Source organism: Balaenoptera musculus, chromosome 15, assembly GCF_009873245.2.
Source record: "Balaenoptera musculus isolate JJ_BM4_2016_0621 chromosome 15, mBalMus1.pri.v3, whole genome shotgun sequence".
Classification (NCBI taxonomy): Eukaryota; Metazoa; Chordata; class Mammalia; order Artiodactyla; family Balaenopteridae; genus Balaenoptera; species Balaenoptera musculus.
This window is the reverse complement of record NC_045799.1, coordinates 86,934,308-86,958,855: the sequence shown is the minus strand read 5'-3', so window position 1 is coordinate 86,958,855 and position 24,548 is coordinate 86,934,308. Positions and strand designations below refer to the sequence as shown.

General features: G+C 55.0%; 1 protein-coding gene across 4 annotated transcripts in view; it reads right to left on the bottom strand.

Moving 5' to 3' along the window:
- The window catches only part of SNX8 (sorting nexin 8), a 39,857-nt gene that overhangs the window by 385 nt on the left and 14,924 nt on the right, over positions 1-24,548 (bottom strand). Inside the window, exons 2-10 of one of the 4 annotated variants that reach the window (XM_036824352.1) lie at positions 15,848-16,065; positions 13,333-13,450; positions 11,622-11,743; positions 8,960-9,040; positions 7,876-8,036; positions 7,116-7,248; positions 3,699-3,767; positions 2,621-2,770; positions 2,186-2,335 (exon numbers count right to left, since the gene is read on the bottom strand). In XM_036824352.1, coding sequence (XP_036680247.1) covers positions 2,186-2,335; positions 2,621-2,770; positions 3,699-3,767; positions 7,116-7,248; positions 7,876-8,036; positions 8,960-9,040; positions 11,622-11,743; positions 13,333-13,450; positions 15,848-16,065 — 1,202 coding nt within the window. The remainder of the gene's footprint in view (positions 1-2,185; positions 2,336-2,620; positions 2,771-3,698; positions 3,768-7,115; positions 7,249-7,875; positions 8,037-8,959; positions 9,041-11,621; positions 11,744-13,332; positions 13,451-15,847; positions 16,066-24,548) is intronic. The other 3 variants (XM_036824354.1, XM_036824355.1, XM_036824353.1) reach the window with 3 other exon arrangements.

Below are 24,548 nucleotides of genomic sequence, written 5' to 3'. Positions count from 1 at the left end.
AGCCCAGGTAAGGGCGGACCGCAACCAGAGGTCACCAGAGGTCACGGTGGCCGGTGCCACCGCCCCGCACGGGGACAGAAAAGCACAGGTCTGCTCGACGTAAGACGTGTTATCACTGGGTTGCTCCCTCTGCCAGGTCTGCAGGTGCTGGCCTTCTGGGCGGCTCAGAGGCCAAGACAACGTCCACCAGAGGAACACAGAGACGGGCACAGCGAAAGCAGGGCGACCGCCACCACAGCTCCCGGCCCCAGGCGTCTGCGAGGAAGGAGGCTGAGCGGCGAGGCCCATGTCCGAGACCAGCACTGGGGCAGAGGGGCTCGCGTCGCAACAGGAAGCAGCGTGGCCCTGGGAACGTGCGGCTGGAGCAGAGTCTAGTCCCCGAGTTTCGAGACCGGGACACTCACGAGTCACCCACAGCGGAGAAATCCAGGATCGCGTCAGAAAATGTCCCCACCGGCCGCCCGGACCTGCCCGTGAGGTCTCACCGGCGTACAGCCCTACCTCCCCCAGCGCTGCTGCTGCCTTGGCCACACCTGCAGTTCCCACACTGTGCCCGAGGGCACCCTGGGCACCCCAGTGAACTCCAGGGGCACCACGAACTACGAGAAACACTCAAGGGAAACTCGGCATTTGTCACAGGCTACGTGGACCACTGCTGTGACGCTGTCTGGAGCTAAGAACCTAAGAAACAGAACCATTAAAAAGGTACTTTGGCCTCGCGCTGCTGTGAAAAGTCACTGAGGCACTAAGAGAAAGTCAAGGAACTTCTGTCTCAGGCGGGCAACATTTCTCACTCATGCCCGACTCCCCTGGCGTCCCACTGAAAGCACAGACCCTTGAGTCCCGGGCCCAGCGGTTCTGAAAGCAAGTCTGAGAGGGATCTGTACACTAGCCCACACGCTGACCAGACCCTCCAGACCGCTCTGGCCCGGCCACCTCCCGCCTGGATGCACCATCTCGTGTCTTCTACCCCTGAACCCGCACGCCCGGCCACCGCCCGGCACCTTCCGAACTACAGGTCTGAGCTCCCTCCACACGCTGCTCACAGAGGCCTCCCTGGCCCTCCGGGCAGGGTCGCCAGCTTCCCAGACTGCACCCCGGCCCACCCCCGGGGCCCCGCGTGGGACCCGTCCCCTCCAGCTGGCCGACCCGTCGGGATCTCCCACTCCTCTGGTGTCAGGGACGGCCGCGGGGCAGGTGTGTGCCCAGCACGGCCACAGAACCCGGCACGGAACGACGACTAAGCAGCCCATTTCCACCAAATCCCCGAGCCGGTCTCGGAAGGCTGCAAGGGTCATATTCTATGCCACTTGTCAGGTAGGGACACTGGCGCAGAGGTTAAACAACCCAACCAAGGCCGTTAGGAGCTCAGAACTGGTGCAGAGCTGGAAGCTGAGACAGCTAGGATGTGAGGTTGAGAGAGTCTGAGCCTACACTACCTCCCCACCCCCCGCCTGCGTATCAAAGAGCTAGACGTGGCCCCCGGCAGGCGTGTCCCTCACGGGAGGTGCCGGAGCCCCCAGAGCCAAGAAGGAGCCCGGGATGGAGGACGTTGGGGAGCAGGAGGGTGTGGGCCACCATGAGGCGGCAAACGCAGAAGCGGGCAGACGTCGTCTAAGCGTCTCTCAGCCCTGGCCGGACACACACATCCCAGGCTGCACCTGGGGGCAGTGGGCAAAGAGCCAAACACCAAGCTAGACTTATGTGGCTGACACAGGCTGTCATCGCAGTCTGCAGGGTCCCCAGACCGTCACAGCGCTTCTCAAGGGCTCAGCAGGGGCTTCAGAGAAATATCCCATCTGTGGTCCCCCTGCACCTCCTCACACTGACACCCGCTGTCTGCTCTCATTCCCGGGGATTCCATGTGCTTTGCCTCTGACCTCTGTCTGGAACTCCTCCAGAAGCGAAGAAATTCTCCCTTTACAGTCCTGCTCTGCTCTTCCACCACCCCGCCCCCCCCGGGAGCCACAAGGACAACGTCAGGATTATCGTCGGCTACAATGAGACGAGCAGATTTGGACGAGAATGGTTCCAAGTCCTAGCTCACCCGCTGCACTCACTTCCTAAGTAACTCTTCAAGGCCAGCCGCAGGGCTGCCAGACCTGCAGGAAGGGCTGCTGCAGGAAGGGCTGCTGCAGGAAGAAGGGCGCTGGCCCGGACGGGTAGGTGTGTGTGGGGGACCCACCTCCTTGTGCCCTTGGATCTGGGAGCTGACGAAGGCCCTGAGGATGTGGGAGGTAAGGGGCAGGTAGACGTGGACCAGCTGCGTCTCCTGGTGCAGGCAGTACAGGGAGAAGTAGTTGCGAAGCTCCATCGTCTGGATCACGTTCTCCTGCTGCAGAGCAAAGAGCCCCTCGCGGCTGGCCCAGCACACGGTGGGAAGGAGGAGCACCAGGGCCCACACACCAGCCCTCCTGAGCCCAGGGCCAAGCCCCTCCTCCGTGCAACACATCGGTCACGCCGGCTCCGTCACCCGGTGCCTGGGCGTCAGCGTCCCGGCAGCTCAGGGAGCCAACCACAGGAAGCCGGGGAGGACGGCCCGGGGCCCAGCGGCAGGTGCGGGAAGGTGCCCTCGCGCCCGCCCCCCACCCCACAGGCAGGCCCGGGCCGCCGGGCCCACCTCCACGATGCGGGACTCCAGCTGCTCCACACACTCGGGCTCGCGGTTCTGCGCGGCGGCGCTCGTCATCTGCCTCTTCATCAGGCTGTACTTGTGCAGCGCCCGCTGGTGCTTGTGCAGCACGCCCTTCTCGTGCCGCTCGCAGAGGTCCTGCCGGGAGGAGGTGGCACGTCAGCCCAGGAGGCGGGAGGCACAGACGGCATCCGCTGCACGCGGCCCCCACGCCGGGGGGCGAGGACGGCTCTTCCTGCCTAGAAGCAGCTCACGCGCACCCCGCTCACTCCACTCTCGGTGTTCGTGGAAGGGAGCGTCCCGCTGAGCCACCCGGGGCGAACCGTGGGGGGTCGCGGTGCAAATCCGCACAGCCAGAAACCCACGGGGAAAGGAGCAGCGCAGAGCGGGGACAGCCCTGGACCTCACACGTCGTGCTGGCCAACGCCCAGAAAGCCAGTGTCCCTCCAGCAGCAAGATCAGTCTCCTAAAGGACGACGCACTGGCATTTCCCTGGGGCCCTAAAGTAACCCCGATCACAATTCCCGTGGGGATACTAGCCACGGAATCACAGGGCTGCAACTTCAGAGGCCACTGGCTGCTATCCCACCCAACAGAGGAACCCCTTCTACAACCTTCCCCGCCAGCGCTGGGCCAGCTCCCCCTGAGCTCAGCACAAAGGATCCTCAGGGCTCACAGGCGATCCATCCCGCCACCGACGGTTGGAAAGCCACCCCTGTCCCCAGCTGAGGCCTGACTTCCCAGAACCTCCACCCCCTAGAAGAGGCAGCTCCCGCTGGGCCAGCCCCTCGTGTGTTTATAGAGAGCAATGGCAGTCACACTCACACACACACACACACTCACGCGCACACGCCCCTCGCTCTCACATCGGGGAAGCCAGAGGCCTGCCCACAGCACCCTGCGGGACGCACACCCCCCTCCCCCGGGGAGCCTGCAGGAGGCCCATCCACACCCCGCAGCCCTGGCTTCAGGCTCTTTTTCCATTTCCCCCAGAGTCACACCCTTGAAAGGTCACAGCAGCCTTCTCAACAGCTCTGTCCCCGACCAAGCAGCAGCCGAGACTCACTTTATAGGACTGGAGCAAATCCAGGAAGAGGTTCAGTTTCTCCACCACGTCGTTCTCCTCCTGTTTGCCCTGGAAAACACGGGGCAGGTGGGCCAACAGCGACCGAGCACACAGGGCCCAGAGCCAGGGGCGCACACCCACCGCAGGCCTGGGCTGGCTCGGCCCCCAGAACCGCGGGCCAGCTGTGCAGGGGGCCCCGTCCACACGACAGCCCGCCGATGTGAGGCCGAAGCCTCGGGACCCGCAGGTGGACAAGAATGAGGGCCGGGTGCCCTGCGTCCACCTCGCGTCCCGCCCGCCTCCCGCTCGCCTCCCTACCCACCCAGCAGCCTGGCCGCCGCAGACAGCGGAGCTGGGTTTAAACGGGGGAGCAAGTGGGAGGGATGCACCGGGGACAAGGGGAGTCGTCGCGGTTTCAGTGAAAGGGAGAGAAGCGCGGCCTTTGAGGGGCCGAGGGAAGGGACTGAATCTGAAGACTCAGCCGAGCTGCATGAACCAAGTCCTGCTGCTGCTCTGCTGACGCGGAGACGCAGGCGGGGGAGGGGCAGGCCGTGGGGGGCGGCGGGGGGCCCGGACCCCGCACACGCCTCTGCACCCAGGTTGACACGGGGAGCCCCGCGGTGTCGTGGGAGGGGGCTGGTCGCTGACCGGGTGTCCTGGTAACGACGGGGTGAAGCCCCGCTCCCGGAGTCACCCACCGCACCCGCGAGGCATGTAGCCCAGGGCCGCTCGCACGGACGAGCCGTGTCCACACGGCCAGTGGGCATCGATGCTCGGAGCCGCTCCCGGGCAGGAGGAGTCGGTGCCAAAGCCCTGGGCTGGGCTGCTCTGGGCCCAGAGTCGGTGCCTGGAGACGAGGGAGGGCAGCATGAGGGAGAAGCGCGGTCTCTCCACCTCCTGCTCCAGGAATGGCAAACACAGGCCTGCAGGCCACCACACACCCTCCCTCGGTCGCCACAGCAACGGTCAGGCTACGGTGGTTTCCAGGAAACCCCCCATGCTAGCTCTGTGGTCCCGGCCACGTGTGCTGGGAGGCTCTCGCACCCTCACATCCCTCAGCCACCAACACGCGTCAAGTCCCTCTTCCAGGTGCGCTGAGCACCTCTGCCAGGTGTTTGCTGAGCCCCTCTCCCAAGTGCAGCACCGGCTCCTCCGGGAAACCAAGCCCCTTCTACAACCTGCAGAGCTCCAGCCATGGCAGAGAATGAAAAGCTCACCCCATAAACCGCACATCGGACTTGGTATGGGGAGGGTGCAGGCAGAAGAAATGAAGAGAAGTCCACGACCAATGGGGACACAAGCGCTGGAATGGGAGCCAGGGGCTTCCACCCAGGCTCCGGCACCAACTCAGGGGGACCTAGGCCCTCGGACCCGCTGAGCCCAGAGGTTCCCAGCCATTCAATCCCGCACCCACAGTCAAGGTTCTAGCCAGTAAGGGGACAGGAAAATACCAGGCATGTTGCAGGTTTTTTCAGCTCAGAAAGGGAAATACCAGATGGCCACAGGTGCCCCGTCCCTCCTGACTGGGCAGGGGACACAGGAGAACAGAGGTTCCTCCCCGGGTGTGTAGCAGGGGGGACCCCTGCGTGTGTCATTTGCTCCCAAGTCCCATTTCTGCTCTGATGCTGTGCAAGACCCTAAACCACCAGCGCGTGTGCCTTTGCAGAAAGCACACACCCTGGCACCAAGAAAGAAACAGCCCCACTGGGAGTCTCACTTGTCTGGCTGGGACAGTTATCAGGTCTCCTGACGGGTCTGGGGAGAGTAAAACCGTGATACGTAAAAACGGAATTTAGAACTAACCCTCGGATATCTTCACTTCCACAGCAAGAGTGAAGTGGAACCCTAGCTCTGACGGATGAAAGTCCTGACAGGCCATTTGATCCAGTTTTGTGTTAAAACCATATTGATTTCACTTCAACATAGAAACCACCAAGAACAATGAGGGATATTCAGGAAACAGCACCGTGCAAACGTGACATTGCAAAGCAGCATTTGTGAGGAACCTTGGAGGCAGGAGGAACTTCAAACTGCACCACATGAGAAGCCTGACGCCCCTCTCCCCTCTTCAGGGCAGAAGCAGCATCCAAATCTGAATCAGAAAAGACGCTGGAAATGATCGAGTTGGGGTTCCCACCCTGCTCTGTGTACCCCCTCCAGGTTACCTGTCCAAGAGGGAGCTGTGGGCCCAGGGCCTGAGTCCCGGGAACAGAACAGCTTCATTTGTATGTTTTACTGACTGAGCTCTGAGTACAGGGCCAAGGGTTAAACAAAAAGCTGTTAATGATCTAGGCCAGCTCCCTTGTTTCTAATCACAGAGAAAAATACCCAGGGACCAAAGCAGCCCGAGCGAGGTCCCAGCACGAGACACAGGCCAGCACAAAGCACGCTGCCCGAGCTCGCCCACCTCTCTACCCAGCCAGTCCTCTGACACCACGTTCTTGGTCCCCAACCCCACCCCGCCCGCCATGGAAATGCAGGCTCCTCTCACCTGGAGATGGGCTGGGCCCCAGGCCAATTCCACACGACGTGGACACCGGCCACACTCAGTGTCTGAAAGACACACTCAGGCACGGGGACCACAGGGGAAGAACACCCAGCACTTTCCACACCAGGAACGTGGTCAGATTCCCTTTTCATCACTTAGAGCTGTCCTGGCACCTGAACGCCCCACCTGGAGCCTGAAAACACCCCAGACCCACCCGTCGCTGTGGTTCTGTGACTCGCTACTAAGGAGCTTTGAGCCTCAGCCGGGCAGCAAGGCCTCCATTTTAATGCATTTAAAACCAGCTACCAGCAGCCTAAAGCCCATTTCCCCAAGCACTAGGAAGCAAACTCTCACCCTCAAAATTATGTAACAGTTTTATAGCATAAAAGCACCCAGATGAACATTTCCCTCTGATGGTAAACACTGTATCTGCACATTAACCCCCAACGACTACAAGACTCTGCAGATTTCCACAAACAGCACCTGCCCACAGAGCAGAAGCATTTCCTGAGGTAAACTGGGTGTCTAGGGCGAGACATGGAGGGATTCTCTGGGGGAGCTGGGAGCTTGGCTGTCCTGCTGAGCTTTCAAGTGGCCAAATGCTGCTTGGCTACGACGGCACCACGGGAGCGCCCCGGGCAGTGCGAGACTACATCTCCAGGGACACAGCACACCTTCTAATCTCAGCAAGGTCAGATCTCAGAGACCAGAGCCCAATTTGTCCACGTCGTCAGCAACCCTCTCAAGAGCATAAAGGACTCCCAGGGAGCCACCCGGAACAGACGGGGACGTGCGCTTCCGACCTGAGAACCGCTGCCCACTCACCCAAGACTCGGAGCTGTGATGTCCATCTAAGAAGGAGCCGCTCCCGCACACCACGGCCCAGAATGTTCTCCGGAACGAGCGCCTCGGAGAGCAGACCCACTCACCTGCTGTGCAGCCTTGTCAGCGAGCAGCGCGAATTCAACGGACAGGCCTTTCAGCGCCTGTTTGAGGGACCCCCACGTGCTACTGTTCAGAGTGGCCCAGGAGGGGAGCGGGGTCGTGTCAGACCCTAAAGCACTGAGGAAGAAGGAGACACACAGGGGAAGAGACACTCAGGCCTGGAAGCTGGGCGGGCAGCCCACCCGACGCCCCCCTCTGCCCCACGGCACAGCACCCCAGGGTGGCCGCCCCGCACATCTCCCAACCAAGACCCCTGCTACTCGCAGAGCAGGAGCCCCGGGAGTCTGTCGGAACGGTAGGGTCTCGATCCACCGAGACCTGGAGCCAACTGTCAGCGAGACCCCGAGGGAACGTGTGCACAGCGGGGTGGAGGCACGCAGCTCTGGGGACAGTGCAGAGGGCAGCGTCCTGGCTCGAGGCCCGGCCCCTCCTCCAGAGGAGAGGAAGCGTGACCAGCCCAGCACGGCCCTTCCCGGATCAGATGAACTTTTCTCAGGTCTGATCCTGACAACGGCGGGGGAACCCCTACGTTTGGGAACCCCGATGCCCTGCCTACACTCTCCATCTCTCTTCTTGCTTCTAAATGCGATCTCGTCTCCCCAGCCCTTTCCTTCCCCTTTGGGGTAGAACGAGTCAGAACGAGAGTCGTTATGGTAAACGCACTTTCTGCTCCAAGCCCGCCACCAAAGGCTAAAGACCCCGCCCCACAAAACTGACCCCATGGAGCCCACCAGGGTCACCTGCCTCAGTTCCTTCCCGAATACGAGAAGGTCAGCAGCATTGTCGATGGCCCGCGACACCATCCGCTCGGCCCTATCGCGAAGCTTGTGGAAGCTGTTGTAGATGTTGCGAATCAGCTCCCGGCTGATGGCGAACTGAGTCTGGATGTCGGCTGGGAGGAAGTCCTGACGGGGGAGGAGGGAGGAGACTGTGCGTCACCAGACGTGAAAACCTTCCAGAAAAGACGACCAGCAGGAGAGGAAGCAACTCCATCGACCGAGCAGGTAAACGAGCCCAGGCCCCCAGGCCAGGTCACGCAGCACGCAGCCCAGGAGCCCACTTCTTTCTCCACCGCCCGCCCTGGACCCCTCCTCTTGTCCAAAAGAGACACAGAAACCAGCACTACACGCACACCACAAAAAACACAATCTGCAAACTCGACACGATGAACGTGCGGTCCTGACTCTGCACGAGGGCCAGGCCTCTGTATTTCCTCATTTATTCCCGAAGGGTAACTTTTCACCAGCTTTAATACTAACTACCTATTATATTAACTAATGGTAACTACACAAGGCTTAGAAAACAAAAGGCTTAGGAAATAAAATGGAGGTAAAAGAATCTGTATTTTTGTATAGAGAAGTAGTTTAAGAAAAAAAAAAAAAAAAAAAAGCTACCAAATAGCTACTTTCATCCTTTTGAGAAAGAGACCAGATTAACTAAATTTAAAAATAAACCAATGCAACAATCAATCCCCTGAAGTCCAAAAAGCTGATGACCAAGTATCCATCCATCTGAATCACAAAATGCCTGAGGACATGGCACGAGGGGCCGGTGGGCCCTGTGGTCGGAGAGCGCTCAGTCACACCTGGGCCCCTCTGCCTAGGCGTTTGGGACCTTGCAAATGGCAGCCTCTCTCTCTGTTTCCTCGTCTGTAAAATGGGCGTGACACCCGCTGGGTTTCAGATCAACTGAAACAAGGGTCAAGGGAGAAAACCATGCGACCCATCTTAGCACGATGTCTGGCACACGGTAGAGGCAAAACAAACATCACTAACTGTTCACATGATTACTGCTCGGGGGGAAGGGATCATCAAAATCAGGAAGGTACCTTGGCCCGAGCAGCCAGCTTACAGTTCATGAACTCGTCTCCCACACACTGAGCGGATTCCTTCAACTTGTTCTGCACGTCCTGCAAAAGCGAGAGAGAAACACTTGACCCTCAACCAGCCACAGAACCGGAGGCATGAGACCAACTGAGCCACCAGAAAGCAGGGCCCAGTCCCTCCTCGAGAGAGGAGTGTCTCCAAGTGTTGGCTTTTTTTTTTTTTTTTTTGGGGGCTGCATTGAGTCTTCGTTGCTGCGCGCGGGCTTTCTCTAGTTGCAGCAAGCGGGGGTTACTCTTCGCTGCGGTGCACGGGCTTCTCATTGCGGTGGCTTCTCTTGTTGTGGAGCACGGGCTCTAGGTGCACGGGCTTCAGTAGTTGTGGCTCGTGGTCTCAGTAGTTGTGGCTCACGGGCTCTAGAGCGCAGGCTCAGCAGTTGTGGCGCTTGGGCTTAGCTGCTCCGTGGCATGTGAGATCTTCCCGGGCCAGGGCTTGAACCCGTGTCCCCTGCGTTGGCAGGCGGATTCGTAACCACTGTGCCACCAGGGAAGCCCTCCATGTGTTTGCTTTAACGTAAGTATTCTGTAATCTCTTCCTGTCTCCTGTTCCATTTTTTTCGCATTGGCCTTAACCTTTGGGGTGGTCGGTCTTCCAGAGGCAGGAAAGCCCGACCTCATGACAGGACTGCAAACTCCAGCTCTGGAGTGGAGCTCTCTCTCCAGAAAAACGGAAACTCCACCTCCAGACCAGGGACATGAGTACTTGGGACAGACGTCGGAGTCACTAGATCCTGGAAGGTCCCACGTGGGGCACAGAAACAGGGACTGAAGTCTCCTCCCTTCCTATGATCAGACCCATGGGGTCAGGGTCCCCAGAGCCCTGGGGGAGCTGACGGCAGAGAAAGGGCAGCACTTGGGGTCCCGAGCCCTGGCTCTGAGCTCTGCCCTCTGAAGGGAGGCTCCCTGGCAAAGCCGAGCCTTAAGACGAGCCCCACAAGGAGCCACGGAAGATACAGGCAGAGACCCTAACATGCAGCTGTGTGTGGGTGAAGGAGTCGTAACATTTCAGAGATGCCTTGAAGAGCATCTGTCCCAATTCCCTCATTTTACCAAGAAGCAAATGGTGCTGGGAGGCCCAGGGACAGGCATCTGTGTAAGGGCAGCCGGGGCTGCTGGAGCCTGACGCCACCTGGCTTCCGCAGCAGCTCGCCCTCCCACCAGCCTCCCTCTGCCTCGAGCTGGGCGTAGCTCCCTCGCCCCACCGCGTCCCTCTGCCTCAGCTCCCTCGCCCCACCGCGTCCCTCTGCCTCGAGCTGGGCGTAGCTCCCTCGCCCCACCGCGTCCCTCTGCCTCGAGCTGGGCGTAGCTCCCTCGCCCCACCGCGTCCCTCTGCCTCGAGCTGCGCGTAGCTCCCTTGCCCCACCGCGTCCCTCTGCTGCGGTCAAGATCCCAGCTCTTACAGGAGCCTGTCCAGCCCCAGGGTTCGAAAGACCCACCCTCCCAGCGCAAGGGCAGAAGGCCACAGCGTGCATTCCCTGGACGTCTGGAACGGGTCCCATAAAAGGGGCAGACCGACAGGCGCCCCAGGCATCGCAGAGGGAAAGGCCACAGTGTCTCTAGGGGTCAGAGGCCCCTGTGGCCTCCAGGGAGAGAGCGGTAAAGGAGGCGGCCAGGCTTGTGTGGGATCCACCTCTGCGGCTCTGCGCCCGCACCTGCCCGCGGCCGGCGAGGGCACGTCGGTCCCACCGCAGGCCGTGGGGGGCGTCCTTGCTGGAGCCCCTCCGCCCACCCCAACGAGGAGAGGGTCCCTCGGGGAAGCCGCTCCGCCTCCGAAGAGCTCGGCCCTGGGCGCACGGGGCCGTCCAGGCGGTGCCTCGTCGGGCTGTGCCTCGGCGTCCTGACGGACCAGGACGGCCTGACGGCAGCCTGGACGAAGATGCTGCCACTCCAGCGTCTCACCGGAATCAAGGCCACGCGGAGCCCCCTTCCCAGGACACACGTCCGCCCTGCAGCTCGGCCGGGGAGACTCAGCGGGCGCTCCCGGTAGTACGGAGTCCAACCCAGCCTTCCATTTGTTTTAGTTTTTTATTTTGGCCACACCGCACAGCATACAGGATCCTGGTTCCCCGACCAGGGGTGGGACCTGCCCTGCGCTCCTTGCAGTGGAAGGGCGGACTCTTAGCCACTGGACCGCCAGGGAAGTCCCCAGCCTTCTTTTTTAAGTAAATGCACATTCACATGTGGAGTCGCTAGCCTGTCTGCCAACCCTCCAAACCACAGAGGCTCCTGTGTATCAGCTTCAAGCCCTCAGAGACTGCGCTGAAAAGCCACCCCTTCCACACAAAACCCCGCGAAGTCGGAACCGGGACGCCTCTTAGAATCGTACTCAACCTGTTACCTTGGGAGAATATAAATCTTATTTGTGTTTGTCCCATGTAAATAGATTCTGTCACGGCACCCAAACAAGGAGATTAAGGGGAGAGCACGAAACAAAAGCAAATTTAAGAATGAAAATAAGTGGGACTGCTGTGGGCCTGGGTTTGATCCCTGGTCAGGGAACTAGGATCCCACAAGCCGTGCGGCACGGCCAAAAAAAAAAAAAGAATGACAATAAGACCCGGGGAGCCTCAGGCCCCAGCACGCAGACCGCTGTGCGGCAGGTACTCACGGGGCCACTGAAGGACAGGAACAGCTTGAGAACAACGTCCTCGGAGAAGGGCGGGTGCCGGGCCACCAGGTTGATGAAGCGCTTCAGTGCTCTCCTCCGGGCCTCGATGAATTCCCTGTCAGCTGGACGCAGAACACGGGGTGACCACACGGAGCCTGGGGCACGAGCCCCCGCGACCTCGCTCTCAGGGCCCAACGCCTCCCGCACGGAGAGCTCTCCAAGCCACAGGGCCAGCGGGGGGCACGGGACCCAGACCAGAGGCTGCAGAAGGCGCAGCAGACCCCCAGCTCGGCGCCCTGCCGCCTGCGGACGCACGGGGTCCGGGATCTGCCGAGGAAAACCACACAGCCCTCTGGCTTCGCTCAGTGGCACTGGACCCCGCACTGTGACCCCTTTCTGATGCCGCTCTCTATGAACAAACGGACTTTGCTAAACTCATGTATTAATTTGACCCACTTTTCCAGTTCACGTCACTTATTCCTCACTCTCCAACTGCGAACTGCTTTCGTTTGGGTTACGTATTCTCACTCCAAGGGCAAAAAAAGTAAAAGTGTACGATGATGCACTGAGGGTATTTAAATCTGACCGCAAATAAAAATGGTATTTAAAGTATTATTTTTTAATTATTGAGAAAAAGCTGGAAGAGGATCTCCCCCCCTCAAGGCCACCAGGACCCCGTCCATTGAAGGCTACGTTTTCATTAAGGCCGAGTCACACGACCAAGCATTGCATGACAGTTTCCAGGTTCTAAGCCCCACCCACACCCAATCGACCTCGACGCTGGGATCTCAGTGAGAATCCCCCTTACTCCCGAAGTATTTCCAGCTCCTGCCCTCAGCACCCTTCCCGTCCACGTGATAGGATTTGTTCCACGTGCTCAGGCGGGGCAAGAAGAAAACGACATTATCAGATTCTGAGCTAGTCAGCGACCAGTGAGAGCAGAAATACTTTAGGACGGTGGAAAACGGCAGAAAATCAATGGTCAGCTTTGGGTACTTGCCTTTGGATCGGGTTTCATCTAGAATCTGAGAAAAGGGCTGTGGGTGAAGGTCAATGAGACCTGAGAGGAGGCCTCAGCTGTCTCCCGCGCTCTGGAACCCTGGGAGAGACAGGCCAGTGCAGGGGGCCCGGAGACACCTGTGATCCCTCACCTAGCCCCAGGTAATCGCCGGTGAAGCATGAAGATGAGACAGCCACCCGCTATTGTTTTCACTTCCTTTGAGATGCAGGTTAGATCACTGGGCTGACATTCACTTCTGTTCTCTCACAGAACACCTTACACTATGGTGGTACCCACTGCTCTCCAAGAGCCGGCAAAACAAATAGCGCTCCTGGTCCCCCACTCAGGAGCCCCAGGACGCCTGGCCTCTGCCCTCTGGGAAGGAGAACTGGGGTACACTCCTTCTCCCTTGCAGAACGGGGCACTTCCCTACGTGTCAGTTATCAAGCAGGAGGCTCATGCAGCTAAGGGCACCAGGTGATGTCACCGTCCCGTACCAGACCTGGGCTCTAAGCCACAGCTGCGCCCAGATTCCCCAGGGGCTGGTGCTGCACCACAGCCCTGCTACCGTCCCATCCCTGCTGGACAGAGGGCCAGAGGAAGATGGGCCACGAGGGGAGAGTGGCGTCCATCACGGAGCCAGGACCTCAGCACAGGGCGGGGGGACCCCACCTCCCTACGCCCCCCGGCCGCCAGCAAACCCAGCTTTACCTCCCAGCATCCTCTTGGGCGGGAGGGCCGGCACCATGCGGTACGGGAACTTCTGCAGCAGCATCTCGTGGAAGACCACGAAGTCATTGTACCGCCGATACACGCAGGACTTGAAGCGCTGCAAGAAAAGAGGTTCGGAGCTCAGCAGACACCCTCACACTTCACAGTTTCCCCTTACCTTCCCCTTCCACCACTAAACAGAACCTGCGGAAATAACAGGACTAAATTCCTCACCTTCTCTCACCAGGCCTTTATCAGAAGGAGAAATCCTCTATGTCCTTGATGGATGGAAATACAACTTTTAAACACTGCATAGCTCTAACTGTGTATTTAGTTCACCGTCTATCATTCTGCATCTTCTGAACAAGACGAGTCTCCTTACAGGAGCTTCCACCTATATGGCGGCATCCCTCCTCCCCTTAGGTGTCACGTGGGATCACCTTTGAGGGTATGTCCTCAACATACACTTTCAAACCGTGCTAACACAAGCAGCACTGCGCCTCCTGAAATAGACCCAACGGCCTAAAAGCAGACCAAACGCTGAACACGAAGACTGAAACACGGCAGACACGCAACTCAGATGAAACTGCCGACAGAGTCCACCATGAGCCCGCCCTTGATAAACCTGCAGGTTCCACAGGATTAACATCCTGTCCAGAGAGCAACCTCACTGGGGTCGAATGTAAGAGCTCTCACAAGAACCAGCATGAGCAGTGATCGCTACAATTAACTATGTTACACTAGTTACTAATTAACATCACTGACTGGAAAAAGCCAGTCTGAGATGGTGACATACTGTGTGGTTCCGATGACACGACACTCAGGAAAAGGCAAAGCTACGGAGACGGTGAAAGATCAGTGGTGTCTGCGTGGAGGTGGGGGAGAGGTGAAGGGGGGCGGAGCACAGGGACGCTTAGGGCAGTGAAGCTACACTGTGTGATTCTACAGTGGTGGACCAAACCCAGAGGATGTACAATAACAAGAGTGACCCCTCATGTCAACTGTGGACCCTGGGTGACAATGACGTGTCTAGGCAGGTTCACCACCTATAAAAAATGCACCATCTGGCCGGGGGGATTGACAGTAGGAGGAGGGGAAGATGGGAAATCTGTTCCTTCTGCTCAATATTGCTGTGAACCTAAAAACACCCCCCAAAAAACAAAGTCTATAAAAAGCTAAATATACTATACGAAGGACAAGTATGAAGCCACATGTGTCCACCTCTGGCGGGCATCGTGCCACGTCTGCACTCACTCCAACTCCAGCAAGCATGCAAGCAGGGGGCACAGCCCGAGGAGCCGCGTGGCCCAGAAGCCACCCCCGCGGTCCTAACGTTAGCGGGCTGACCCCTCCACGCACGTTTCAGGAGGTGACCTGGGCCAAACGGCCTCCTTCTAAAAATGTTCGTTACGAGGTCATCAATTTACTTCAGGAGCAGGCAGTTGAATGAGACTGAAGATAAGGCCACTCTCACAGAAGAGCAGCTTGTCACACGTGCGGGGCGCCCGGCCCGTGGGCGACAAGGCCCCAGAGGAGGCGCCGGAGTCTCCATTCTCACCGCGGCCGAGGCCAGACCGCGGCAATGCCAGACGGCAACGCTGTCCCCTAAACACGCGAGGGCCTCCTTCCCTCTCTGACCTCTGCCCTCCCCCTTGGCAGCGACACTGACCAGCGTCAGAGCGAAGTTTACTCCCAGACTTCTGTCATCCTGCCTTTAAAACACAACAAAACAAAAATCCTGTGATTCTTGATTCTCATGGAACACGGCAAACAGCGTCCGCGACGGGGAACTGCTCCCGGGCTCTGGACACGCGCCTTTCTCCCTGCGATGACGGTCGTGATGCTCTCCCAGCCCAAGCCCTGCAGCGCTGCTGCCTGAGCCTGTGACCCGGGCGGCTCCCAGCGCTGCTGCCTGAGCCTGTGACCCGGGCGGCTCCCAGCGCGGGGGCAGCTCTGACCCTGCGAATCTGCCCCCGCCACACACACACGGGTGCTCTGAGTTCACCGATGACTTAATCCCCAGGACAAAGAATAAAAGCTCCCACCAGAACGTATCCTAACTGAACCAAGATAACAGGCGAACGGACAAAACATAAACGCTGCAGATGCCACAGGGTTCTACGCGCGCGGCCAACCCCGGGGCCAGGCGTCTGGCATCGATGAACTCTGATTTCAGGGGTGCCCCTAACAGGGACGGCAGCGCCATTTTGGGGGTGAGCCCCGCACACTTGACTCGGGGTGTGGAGCCCACATTCTCTGGGGTCCACACTCTCACCCTCGGGGACGTCCCAGCACTGCAGGACCGCCCCAGGCCGGCCCGCCCGGGGCTTGCCCTCCAGAGCCCACCGAGCGTCTTGAGAGGCAGGATCCCAGAGCTCCGACAGCGAGGGCGGGCAGGGCCGCTGGGGGGCGGCCGCAGAGGCAAGCATGCTGGGGGGCCTGCCCGCCACTGTGGGTCTTCCCGGCGGCCCTCCCCCTCCCGCCACCTCCGCCCCCCACTGCATGCCGCAGGTACCTGGCTGGAAACCTCATACTCCACGTGCTTGAGGAAGAGGCCCTTCTTCTCGGGGATGAGCTCCACCTGCACGGCGTCCCTGGCCAGCAGCTCCTGCAGCGTGAGCGACAACAGCAGTGGGTTCCCCGGCGGCATCTGCATCCGACTGGAGTCCGGGGCCCTCGGCTCGCTGACCTGGGGCGCTGGTGGTGAGTCTGCTGGAGACAAGGTGAGCGCAGCTGCTCAGACAGGGAGGCCGCCCCTCCGACGCCGCCTGCTGGCTCAGCACGTGGACTCCGGCCACGTCACCGGCCAAACCCCGTCCTGGCCCCGGTGACGCTCATTCATTCAGGCTGGGGGGTCCACTCAGGGCCACGTCCTCCTCTCATAAACCACCACGCCATGAATCAGCAAACACGCCCACATGTCCAGGACCGGGCAAGTCTAGTTTTCAACTTGGGCAGAGAAAAATAAGTGAAATACTTACAAGTTACGTGCAAAAATACAGTCCTCCTTTTCTCCAGAGTCAAGAAAAGGGTTAAAACAGAGAAACGGGCCATACGATCTTCTACATGTGCCGGCGTTTCCAGAATCAGAGCACACTGCGTTCCTGCCACCACAATCATTCTAATGTGTAAAAACCTACATGCTTGCTTGAGTTAGAGTTCCTGCTCACACAAACCAAAGCATTAAGCCCTAAAGCTTCAGTTTCCTTAGACACAAGAAGTCACCCACGTATCATTCACAGGACAGGGAAAGACAAATCAGAGATTTTATATCTAACAACCTGCCAACAAACAAACAAAGAAATCCTGTTAAAAGGTCAGTTTGGTTTTTAGTACAGAGAAGAGTTTAGAACTTTAAAGAAAAAAAGGTTCTTTTCAGTTAAAAAAAGAAGAAGTTAAGGTATCCCTTGGGGGAAAAAGGTCTCATTCCAAGTAACACTGTTATAAATAAATACAACAAATGGTAGATCACATTTCTCCACCTTCTTAATTTTCTACAACGTCAGTGTATCACTTTTTATGATTTACTTCTTAAAGTAATTCTTCAGTGCAAGATTCTGGTTTACATTCTAATACAGAATTAATGACCAGATTATTTTCATCTGTGAAATCACTCAGCATTTTAGGATTTAAAATATAGCTGCCTTGAACTGACCTTAAAGATTAAGAAAATAAACAAGGGCTTAACTTGTATCTGGGAACCCCCAAGGGCCTCAAAACTCCATACAAAAACTAAATGTCGGGCTTCCCTGGTGGCTCAGTGGTTAAGAATCCGCCTGCCAGTGCAGGGGACACGGGTTCGAGCCCAGGTCCAGGAAGATCCCACACGCCACGGAGCAACTAAGCCCGAGCGCCACAACTACTTAGCCTGAGCTCTAGAGCCCGTGAGCCACAACTACTGAAGCCCACGTGCCTACAGCCCGTGCTCCACAACGAAGAGTAGCCCCAGCTCACCGCAACTAGAGAAAGCCCACGCACAGCAATGAAGACCCAACGCAGCCAAAAATAAATTTAAAAAAAAAACAAAAAAACCCCCCACTAAATGTCATGTGCTCTAAAGCAGGCTGCTCTCAAGTGAGGGCATATATCCCAGGGTCGCAACAATCCACCAAGTGCAGGAAGAAGACATTAACAACTGTACTTGTATTTTCTTTATTTTTTTTAATTTTTTCATTGTACTTGTATTTTCTATCTCTTCCTTTTTAATTTATATTACAATGTACATAAGAGTAGTAGAGTGTAGTACATGCATACAAATTATTAAAATATGCGTATGTATAAATTGTGTACATGTGTATGAGTGCGTACAGGTGTTGCATTTGGGTGTGTGTGTACCAATGCATACATACATGAGTGTGTACGTGTGTATGAGTTTGTTTGAATATGAGGTGTGAGTGTGTATAAGTGTGTATGTGTACATGTGTGCACACACATGTATGAGTGTGTGTACATAAGTGTCTGTATATGAAGTGTGTATATGGGCAGGTGTCCCCAACTGGCAGTCCCCAATACCTTAATGACTAAAAATGTGTGGAGACCACATCTCTAGAAGGTACCTGTTCTCCGAAGTCATCCCAAGACCCCAGCCCCTTTCCATGTAAAAATATTTTTACATGGAAAGGGGCCTTAAAACTGTGTTTACCCAGCCTCCTTGGGGACCACAGAAATCCTCAAGGAGCCAACAAGCATTTCTTAAGTACCAGCTCCAGGGAACACGGTGATGAATAAGACAGGGTCCCTGAGCTCATTAATTCATCCACACAGAAAACAGCTGTGTCCACCATTGCCAGGCACAATCTATAAATATCCAAACTCCGGGGAGAATGGGAATCAGCTCACGATAACTCTTAACAGCGCCCTGAGAATCAGGACACAGCTCCAGGACGCAAACTCCGGAAGGGCAGGGATTCGCTCAGCTCTGTTCTCAGGTATGTCCCGGCGAGGGGAGCCTGGCACACAACGGGGGCTCAAGGAATGTTTGCTGAGTGACTATTTACTGTTATTTATTGTATTTCCAGGAGGGAAATACAGAGCACCTCTGGGGAAAAGCAAAATCTTAACTAGGTCGCAGAATATGTGGAAAAACAGGAAACAATAAAGCTAAAAAGGTAATGGGGGAGAATATTTTTATCAGAGAAAATATGTGCAAATCATACATCTGATAAAGGACTTATATCTGGAATATACAAAGAACTTACAACTCAGTAAAAACACGGACAAACAATCCAATTTAAAAATGGGCAAAGGGTTTACATAGACATTTCTCCAAAGATGTACAAATGTCCAGGAAGTACAGAAAAAAATGCTCAACGTCGCTAACCGTCATGGAAATGCAAATCACAGCCACACTAAGATGATGCCCTATGTTGACTACAATTAAAAAAAAAAAAAAGATTACATTGAGTGCTGGTGAGGATGTGGAAAACCCTCACATATGCTGGTAGGTGTGTAAATAGTGCAGCTGCCTTCAAACACGGTCTAGCAGTTCCTCAGAATGTTAGAAATAGAGTTACTCTATGACCCAGCAACTCCACTCCTAGGTATACACTCAGGAGGAATGAACATGTGTGTCCACACAAAGACCTGTATACAAATGTCCACAGCAGCATGATTCATAAGAGCCAAAGAGAGGAAAAACCCAAATGTCCATCAATTGATGAATGGATAAATAAAAGTGGCCTATGCACACAATGGAATATTATTCAGCCATAAAAGTGGAATATTATTCAGCATGTACAGATTCATGCTACACCACGGATGAACCTTGAAAACATGATAGTAAGTGAAAAGCAGTCAGTCATCAAAGACCACATATGGGATGATTCCATCTACATGAAATATCCAGAAGAGGCAAGCCTACAGAAACAGACAGTAGTTTAGTGCTTGCATGCGGCTGGGGCGAGGCTGGGGGAATGCAGGGGCCTGAGGGAATCGGGGGGAGGTGGGCGAGTGACTGGTGAAGAATAATGGGTTTCTCCTGGGGCGCAATAAAATGTCCTAAAATTGACTATGGCGAAGGTTGCGCAACTGTAAATATACTAAAGACCACCGTATTATACGCTTCAACTGAGTAAACTGCCTGGCACGTAAATGATATCTCTATAAACTCTTTAAGTATCAAAGATAGGTGACATCAATAAGAAAGGCAGAGTAAGGACCTCCAAAAATCCTCTCCTCCACAAAAGCAACGAGGACACTAGCAAAATCGTCAGAATCAGCTTTTTCAGAACACTGGGAAGTGACTAAAGGTTTGTGGCAATCCAGGGTACATTTATTGATGCAATAATTAGTTATGTCAAAATGAGGTCAGAGTGGAGTAGGGTGGGCCTTCATGGAGTTTTCATAAGAGGAAGAGACCACATGAAGGCACAGACACATGGACACACAGACAGGAGGCCACGTGACAGCACAGGCAGAGGCTGAGGAGCTGCACCTGCAGACCCAGGAACGCCCAGGATGGCTGGCCACCACCGGGAGCTACAAGAGGCGGCAAGGACCCACCCCGACAGGCTTCAGAGGGAGCATGACCTTCCAGCCTCCGCAACTGTGCGACAAGGTATTTCTGTTGTTTTAAGCCACCCAGTCTGTGGCGCTTTCTTACAGCAGCCCCAGGAAACTCACACTATAAACTTTACAGAATTAGTTCAGAAAGGTTGTTACATAAACGAGCTACAACAAAGAGCAACAACACCTTGGAGGGAAAACTGATTTCCAGAGATGCTACATTATTTTCTTTTTTTAACTTATTTATTTTGGGGCTGCATTGGGTCTTCGTTGCTGCACGTGGCCTTCTCTAGTTGCAGCAAGCGAGGGCTACTCTTCGCTGCCGTGGGCGGGCTTCTCATTGTGGTGGCTTCTCTTGTTGCACGGAGCATGGGCTCTAGGCGCATGGGTTTCAGTAGCTGTGGCGCACGGGGTTAGTTGCTCCACAGCATGTGGAATCTTCCCGGACCAGGGCTCGAACCTGTGTCCCCTGCATTGGCAGGTGGGTTCTCAACCACTGCACCACCAGGGAAGTCCCAGCTACGTTATTTAAATTGTCCAGTCTTCAACAAAATTCTCTAAGACATGCAAAGAAACAACAAGGTAGTGCCAAAGGGGGGGGCGGGGGACACACACAACAGAAACTGTCCTTAAAAAAGCCTAGGTACTGAACCTATTAAAGACCTTAAATCAGCTATTTGAAATACGTTCAAAGGACTAAAGGGAACCATCTCTAAAGAACTAAGGGAAAGGGGCTTCCCTGGTGGCGCAGTGGTTGAGAATCTGCCTGCCAATGCAGGGGACACGGGTTCGAGCCCTGGTCTGGGAGGATCCCACACGCCGTGGAGCAACTGGGCCCGTGAGCCACAACTACTGAGCCTGCGCTCTAGAGCCCATGAGCCACGACTACTGAGCCTGTGCGTCTGGAGCCTGTGCTCCGCAACAAGAGAGGACGCAATAGTGAGAGGCCCGCGCACCGCGATGAAGAGTGGCCCCCGCTTGCGGCAACTGGAGAAAGCCCTCGCACAGAAACGAAGACCCAACACAGCCATAAATAAATAAATAAATAAATAAAATTAAAGAATGATTGTTTTAGCCACAATCTGTTATTTAAAAAAAAAAAAACTAATGGAAAGTATGAGAACAACACCTCGCTCACAGGGAATATCACTAAACGGACAGAAATCATAAAAAAGAAACAGATAAAAATTCTGGAGCTGAAAAGTTCAATAACTGAAAAATTCTCCGGAGTCTCAACAGCAGATCTGAGTGAGCAGAAAGAAGAACCAGCAGACTTGAGGTTGGGTCAGTTGAGATGTTTTTTTCCAGCCTGACGGACAGAAAGGAAAAAGGGTGCAGAGAAACAAACAACTCCTCAGAGACGCATGGGACACGCCAAGCATGCCAACAGAATCCTAACAAGAATCCCAAAGGGAGAAAGGGTTAGAGAGAACACGTGAATAAATAATAGCCAAATCTGATTTAAATAATCCAAGAACTCAAAAGATTCCAACTAGGATAAACTTGAAGAGATTCTCACTTAGACGCATCATAATTAAACTGTTCAAACTGTACAATGAGAAAACCCTGAAAGCACCGGGAGAGAAATGACTCGCCAAGTACAAAGGGCCCCTTTAAGATTAATGCTGACTTCTCGTCAGAAACCATGGAGGCCAAAAGGCAATGGGACGACGTAGTCAAAGGGCCAAGAATTCTACATCCAGCAAAACTATCCCTCAAAAAACAAAGGAGAAATTAAAACATTCCCAGATTCCCAAAACTGACAGGATTCCTCACCAGCAAACCCTCCCTACGAGAACTGAATCCACATGAAGAAATGAAGCACACCCGTAACCACAAAAGACAGTACTCGTGTATTTATTTTATTTGTAATTCTTTCTCCTAGCTGATTTCAAAGACAACTGTATAAAGCAACAACTATAAATCTGTTTTGATGGGCAAACGATTTATAGAATTGTAATTTGTATGATGACGACAGCACAGAAAGGGGAGAAGGAATGGAGCTATACAGAAGCAAAAGGTTTATATATTACTGAAATCAAATAGTATTAATCCAAGCTAGACTGTTATAAAATATGGGAGCTGTAACTCCCACGGCAATCACCAAGAAAATAACCCCAAAAAAGTATAATAACCAAAACTATGTGGGAATGTAAATGGAACACTAGAAAATACTTATTTAATGTAAAAGTAAGCTGTAACAAAAGAACAGAGGAAAAATTAAATTAATGGGGGAAAGATCATTGAAAGAGCACCAGAGGTCTCTATTAAAATTTTTATGTAAGATAAAAATTAATACACACTCAATAGAGAAAACTTTATGATTTTCCTGATGATTAAAATAAGATAATGTCCCAAGACAGAATGTAAGCTCAATAATGATTACCAAATGATCACATGCTGCTGAGAAAGCTGAATTTTGATCGCTGGAGGATTTAAAAGACAACTCAAAAGACACATTTTAAACCAAAGACGTTACTCTCAACCACCCTGAGAACAAGCCCTTTGCAAAAGTTTCAATCACAAGAAAGCCACCATCCCAAACATCAATTTACTAAACTAAGACACCCATATTTTCAAAGAAAAAAAAAACTGAAGAGCAAAAAAAGAAGGGAAAAAGACCATTTCAGACAGGCTGCACTGTCATGTGATGGCCCACACGCTGATGCTGACGAAAGGGCAGAAACGCAGGGAGGAGATTCTGGTTTACCAAGGGAGTCAATGTCAAGGTCACCGGCAGGACTTTAAGACTCTTATCAAATGGAGCCTCCTACACAGGTTTTAGCAGCCCCATAAGACCAGGGCCTGGAAGAGGCACTGTCCACCAAGCCAGCCCCCTCAGAGATGAAACAGCTCGGACAAGAGAGGCCAGCCAGGCCCCTGATGAACGGTGGTGGACAAAGGCTGGCTCTGACCTTAGACAGACATGGGCGGAAATCCAGTCTCCGACGTCCCCAGCAGTGTGGCTGGCGAGTGACGGCCTCTGAGCTTTCCAACAGGCCTCTCCAAGGGTGTTCCCTCCAAACTTTCCAGCACAAAACTGCTCTACCGTGGGGTCCCCTGGAGCCGGAAGCCCTGGCCTTGAAAAGCCACCCACTGTCCTGACACTGGGCCAGGAAGCAGCTCTCAGACCCGCAGGCTGAGAATCAGGCTAACACCGGCCCACACGGATGGCCCTTGTGGGAACAGAACGAGACAGCAGAGCTAAGATAACCAGCTCCCAGACGCATTTGGGAACCCTTGCCTCCAGCCCAGATCTCATTTGTTCCAATCCCAAGAGAGTCTCTAAATCTGCTGAGTAAAACTTAGCACGTGCTCCCCAAGACAACACGTGTCGGGCCCTTGGCTCCAGGCTGGCCCACGGATCAGGGCCTCACGGTCAGCGAGGCCGGGCCTCACACTCCCCCCTCTCTGGATATCTCGCTCCGCTGGCTCCGGGGTGACAGTGACGAGGGGCCGCAGTGCTCCCAGGCCAGCCGCCAGCGCACTGTGTGCCCCCAAGGTCACACAGCATGAAGAGGGAAGCCGCCAGCTAGGAGTATCTAACACCCCTTCAACTCTGAGATTCTGGGACTCTCCAAGTCGGCTATCCACAAATCAAAGCAATGAAACTTCAAACACACACACAGACCAACTATCCTTCCCAACACACTCCCATCAGAACCTTTAGGCAGTAACCCTGCCACTGGGATGCATCCCAAGAGGTCTAACCCCACGTGTTCTGTTCGCAGCTAACATCTGGGGCCCTTACTCCCAAACAAAGCTCTGGGAAACGAACAGGACTTGCTGAATAAACCACGCTGTCTCGCACACACCCTTGCTTTATCTAAGCAAACCTCAGCAAATGCTGACCAACACGGAAGTCCAGACTGGGAGACCCCCCCCCCACAGTGAGCACAGGGTGCCACCCACGGGGGCCGAGGCCAGCCTGGCTGCCCACACGACCCACGCCGGCTCCAGTGGGGGGCTGCTCTAAGCCCTAGGAGAGCCTCCTAACCCCGCTCAGCCCACGCAGCCCCGGGGTCCTCCCTGCTGGCAGAGCTCCCCTCAGCGTGAAGTGCCTTTCGAGCCCTGAGAGGTCACGTGGCCCCCAAAGGCAGCCAGCGCGGAAGGTCCCTATTTTCTTCGTTTAGTGGCAGGTGCGTACGAACATGTCTTCTGATGGACTCCACGCTCAGGGTTCCACCACCACTGCCGTCCGCGGCTGCTCGTTCACCAGAATGTGGGGAGGACAGGGACCAGCGAGACACAGCACCGTCCCAGGGCTGAGGTCTCCAAGCTGAGCACGCATCAGGAGCACCTGCGGGCTCGCCCGCCCACTGGTGGTTAAGGTAGCTCTTACCAAAAAAAGAGAAGTGTTGGCAAGGGCGTGGAGGGATTGGAATCCTTGCGTGTGGCTGCTGGGACCGTAAAAGTTGGTGCAGCCGCTGTGGAAAACAGTGCAGCAGTTCCTCAAAAAATTAAATATAGAATCCCCATAGGAGCCAGCAATTCCACTTCTGGGTCTGTACCCAAAAGAACTGAAAGCAGGAACTAGAAGACATAATTGCACAGCCATGTTCAATGCAGTATTATTCACAGTAGCCAAAAGGTGGAAATACCCAAGTGGCCACTGACAGATGAATGCATCCACAAAATGCGGTCCATCCACACGACGGAACACTATTCGGCCTTAAAAAAGAAGGAAGTACTGACACAGGCGACATCGTGGA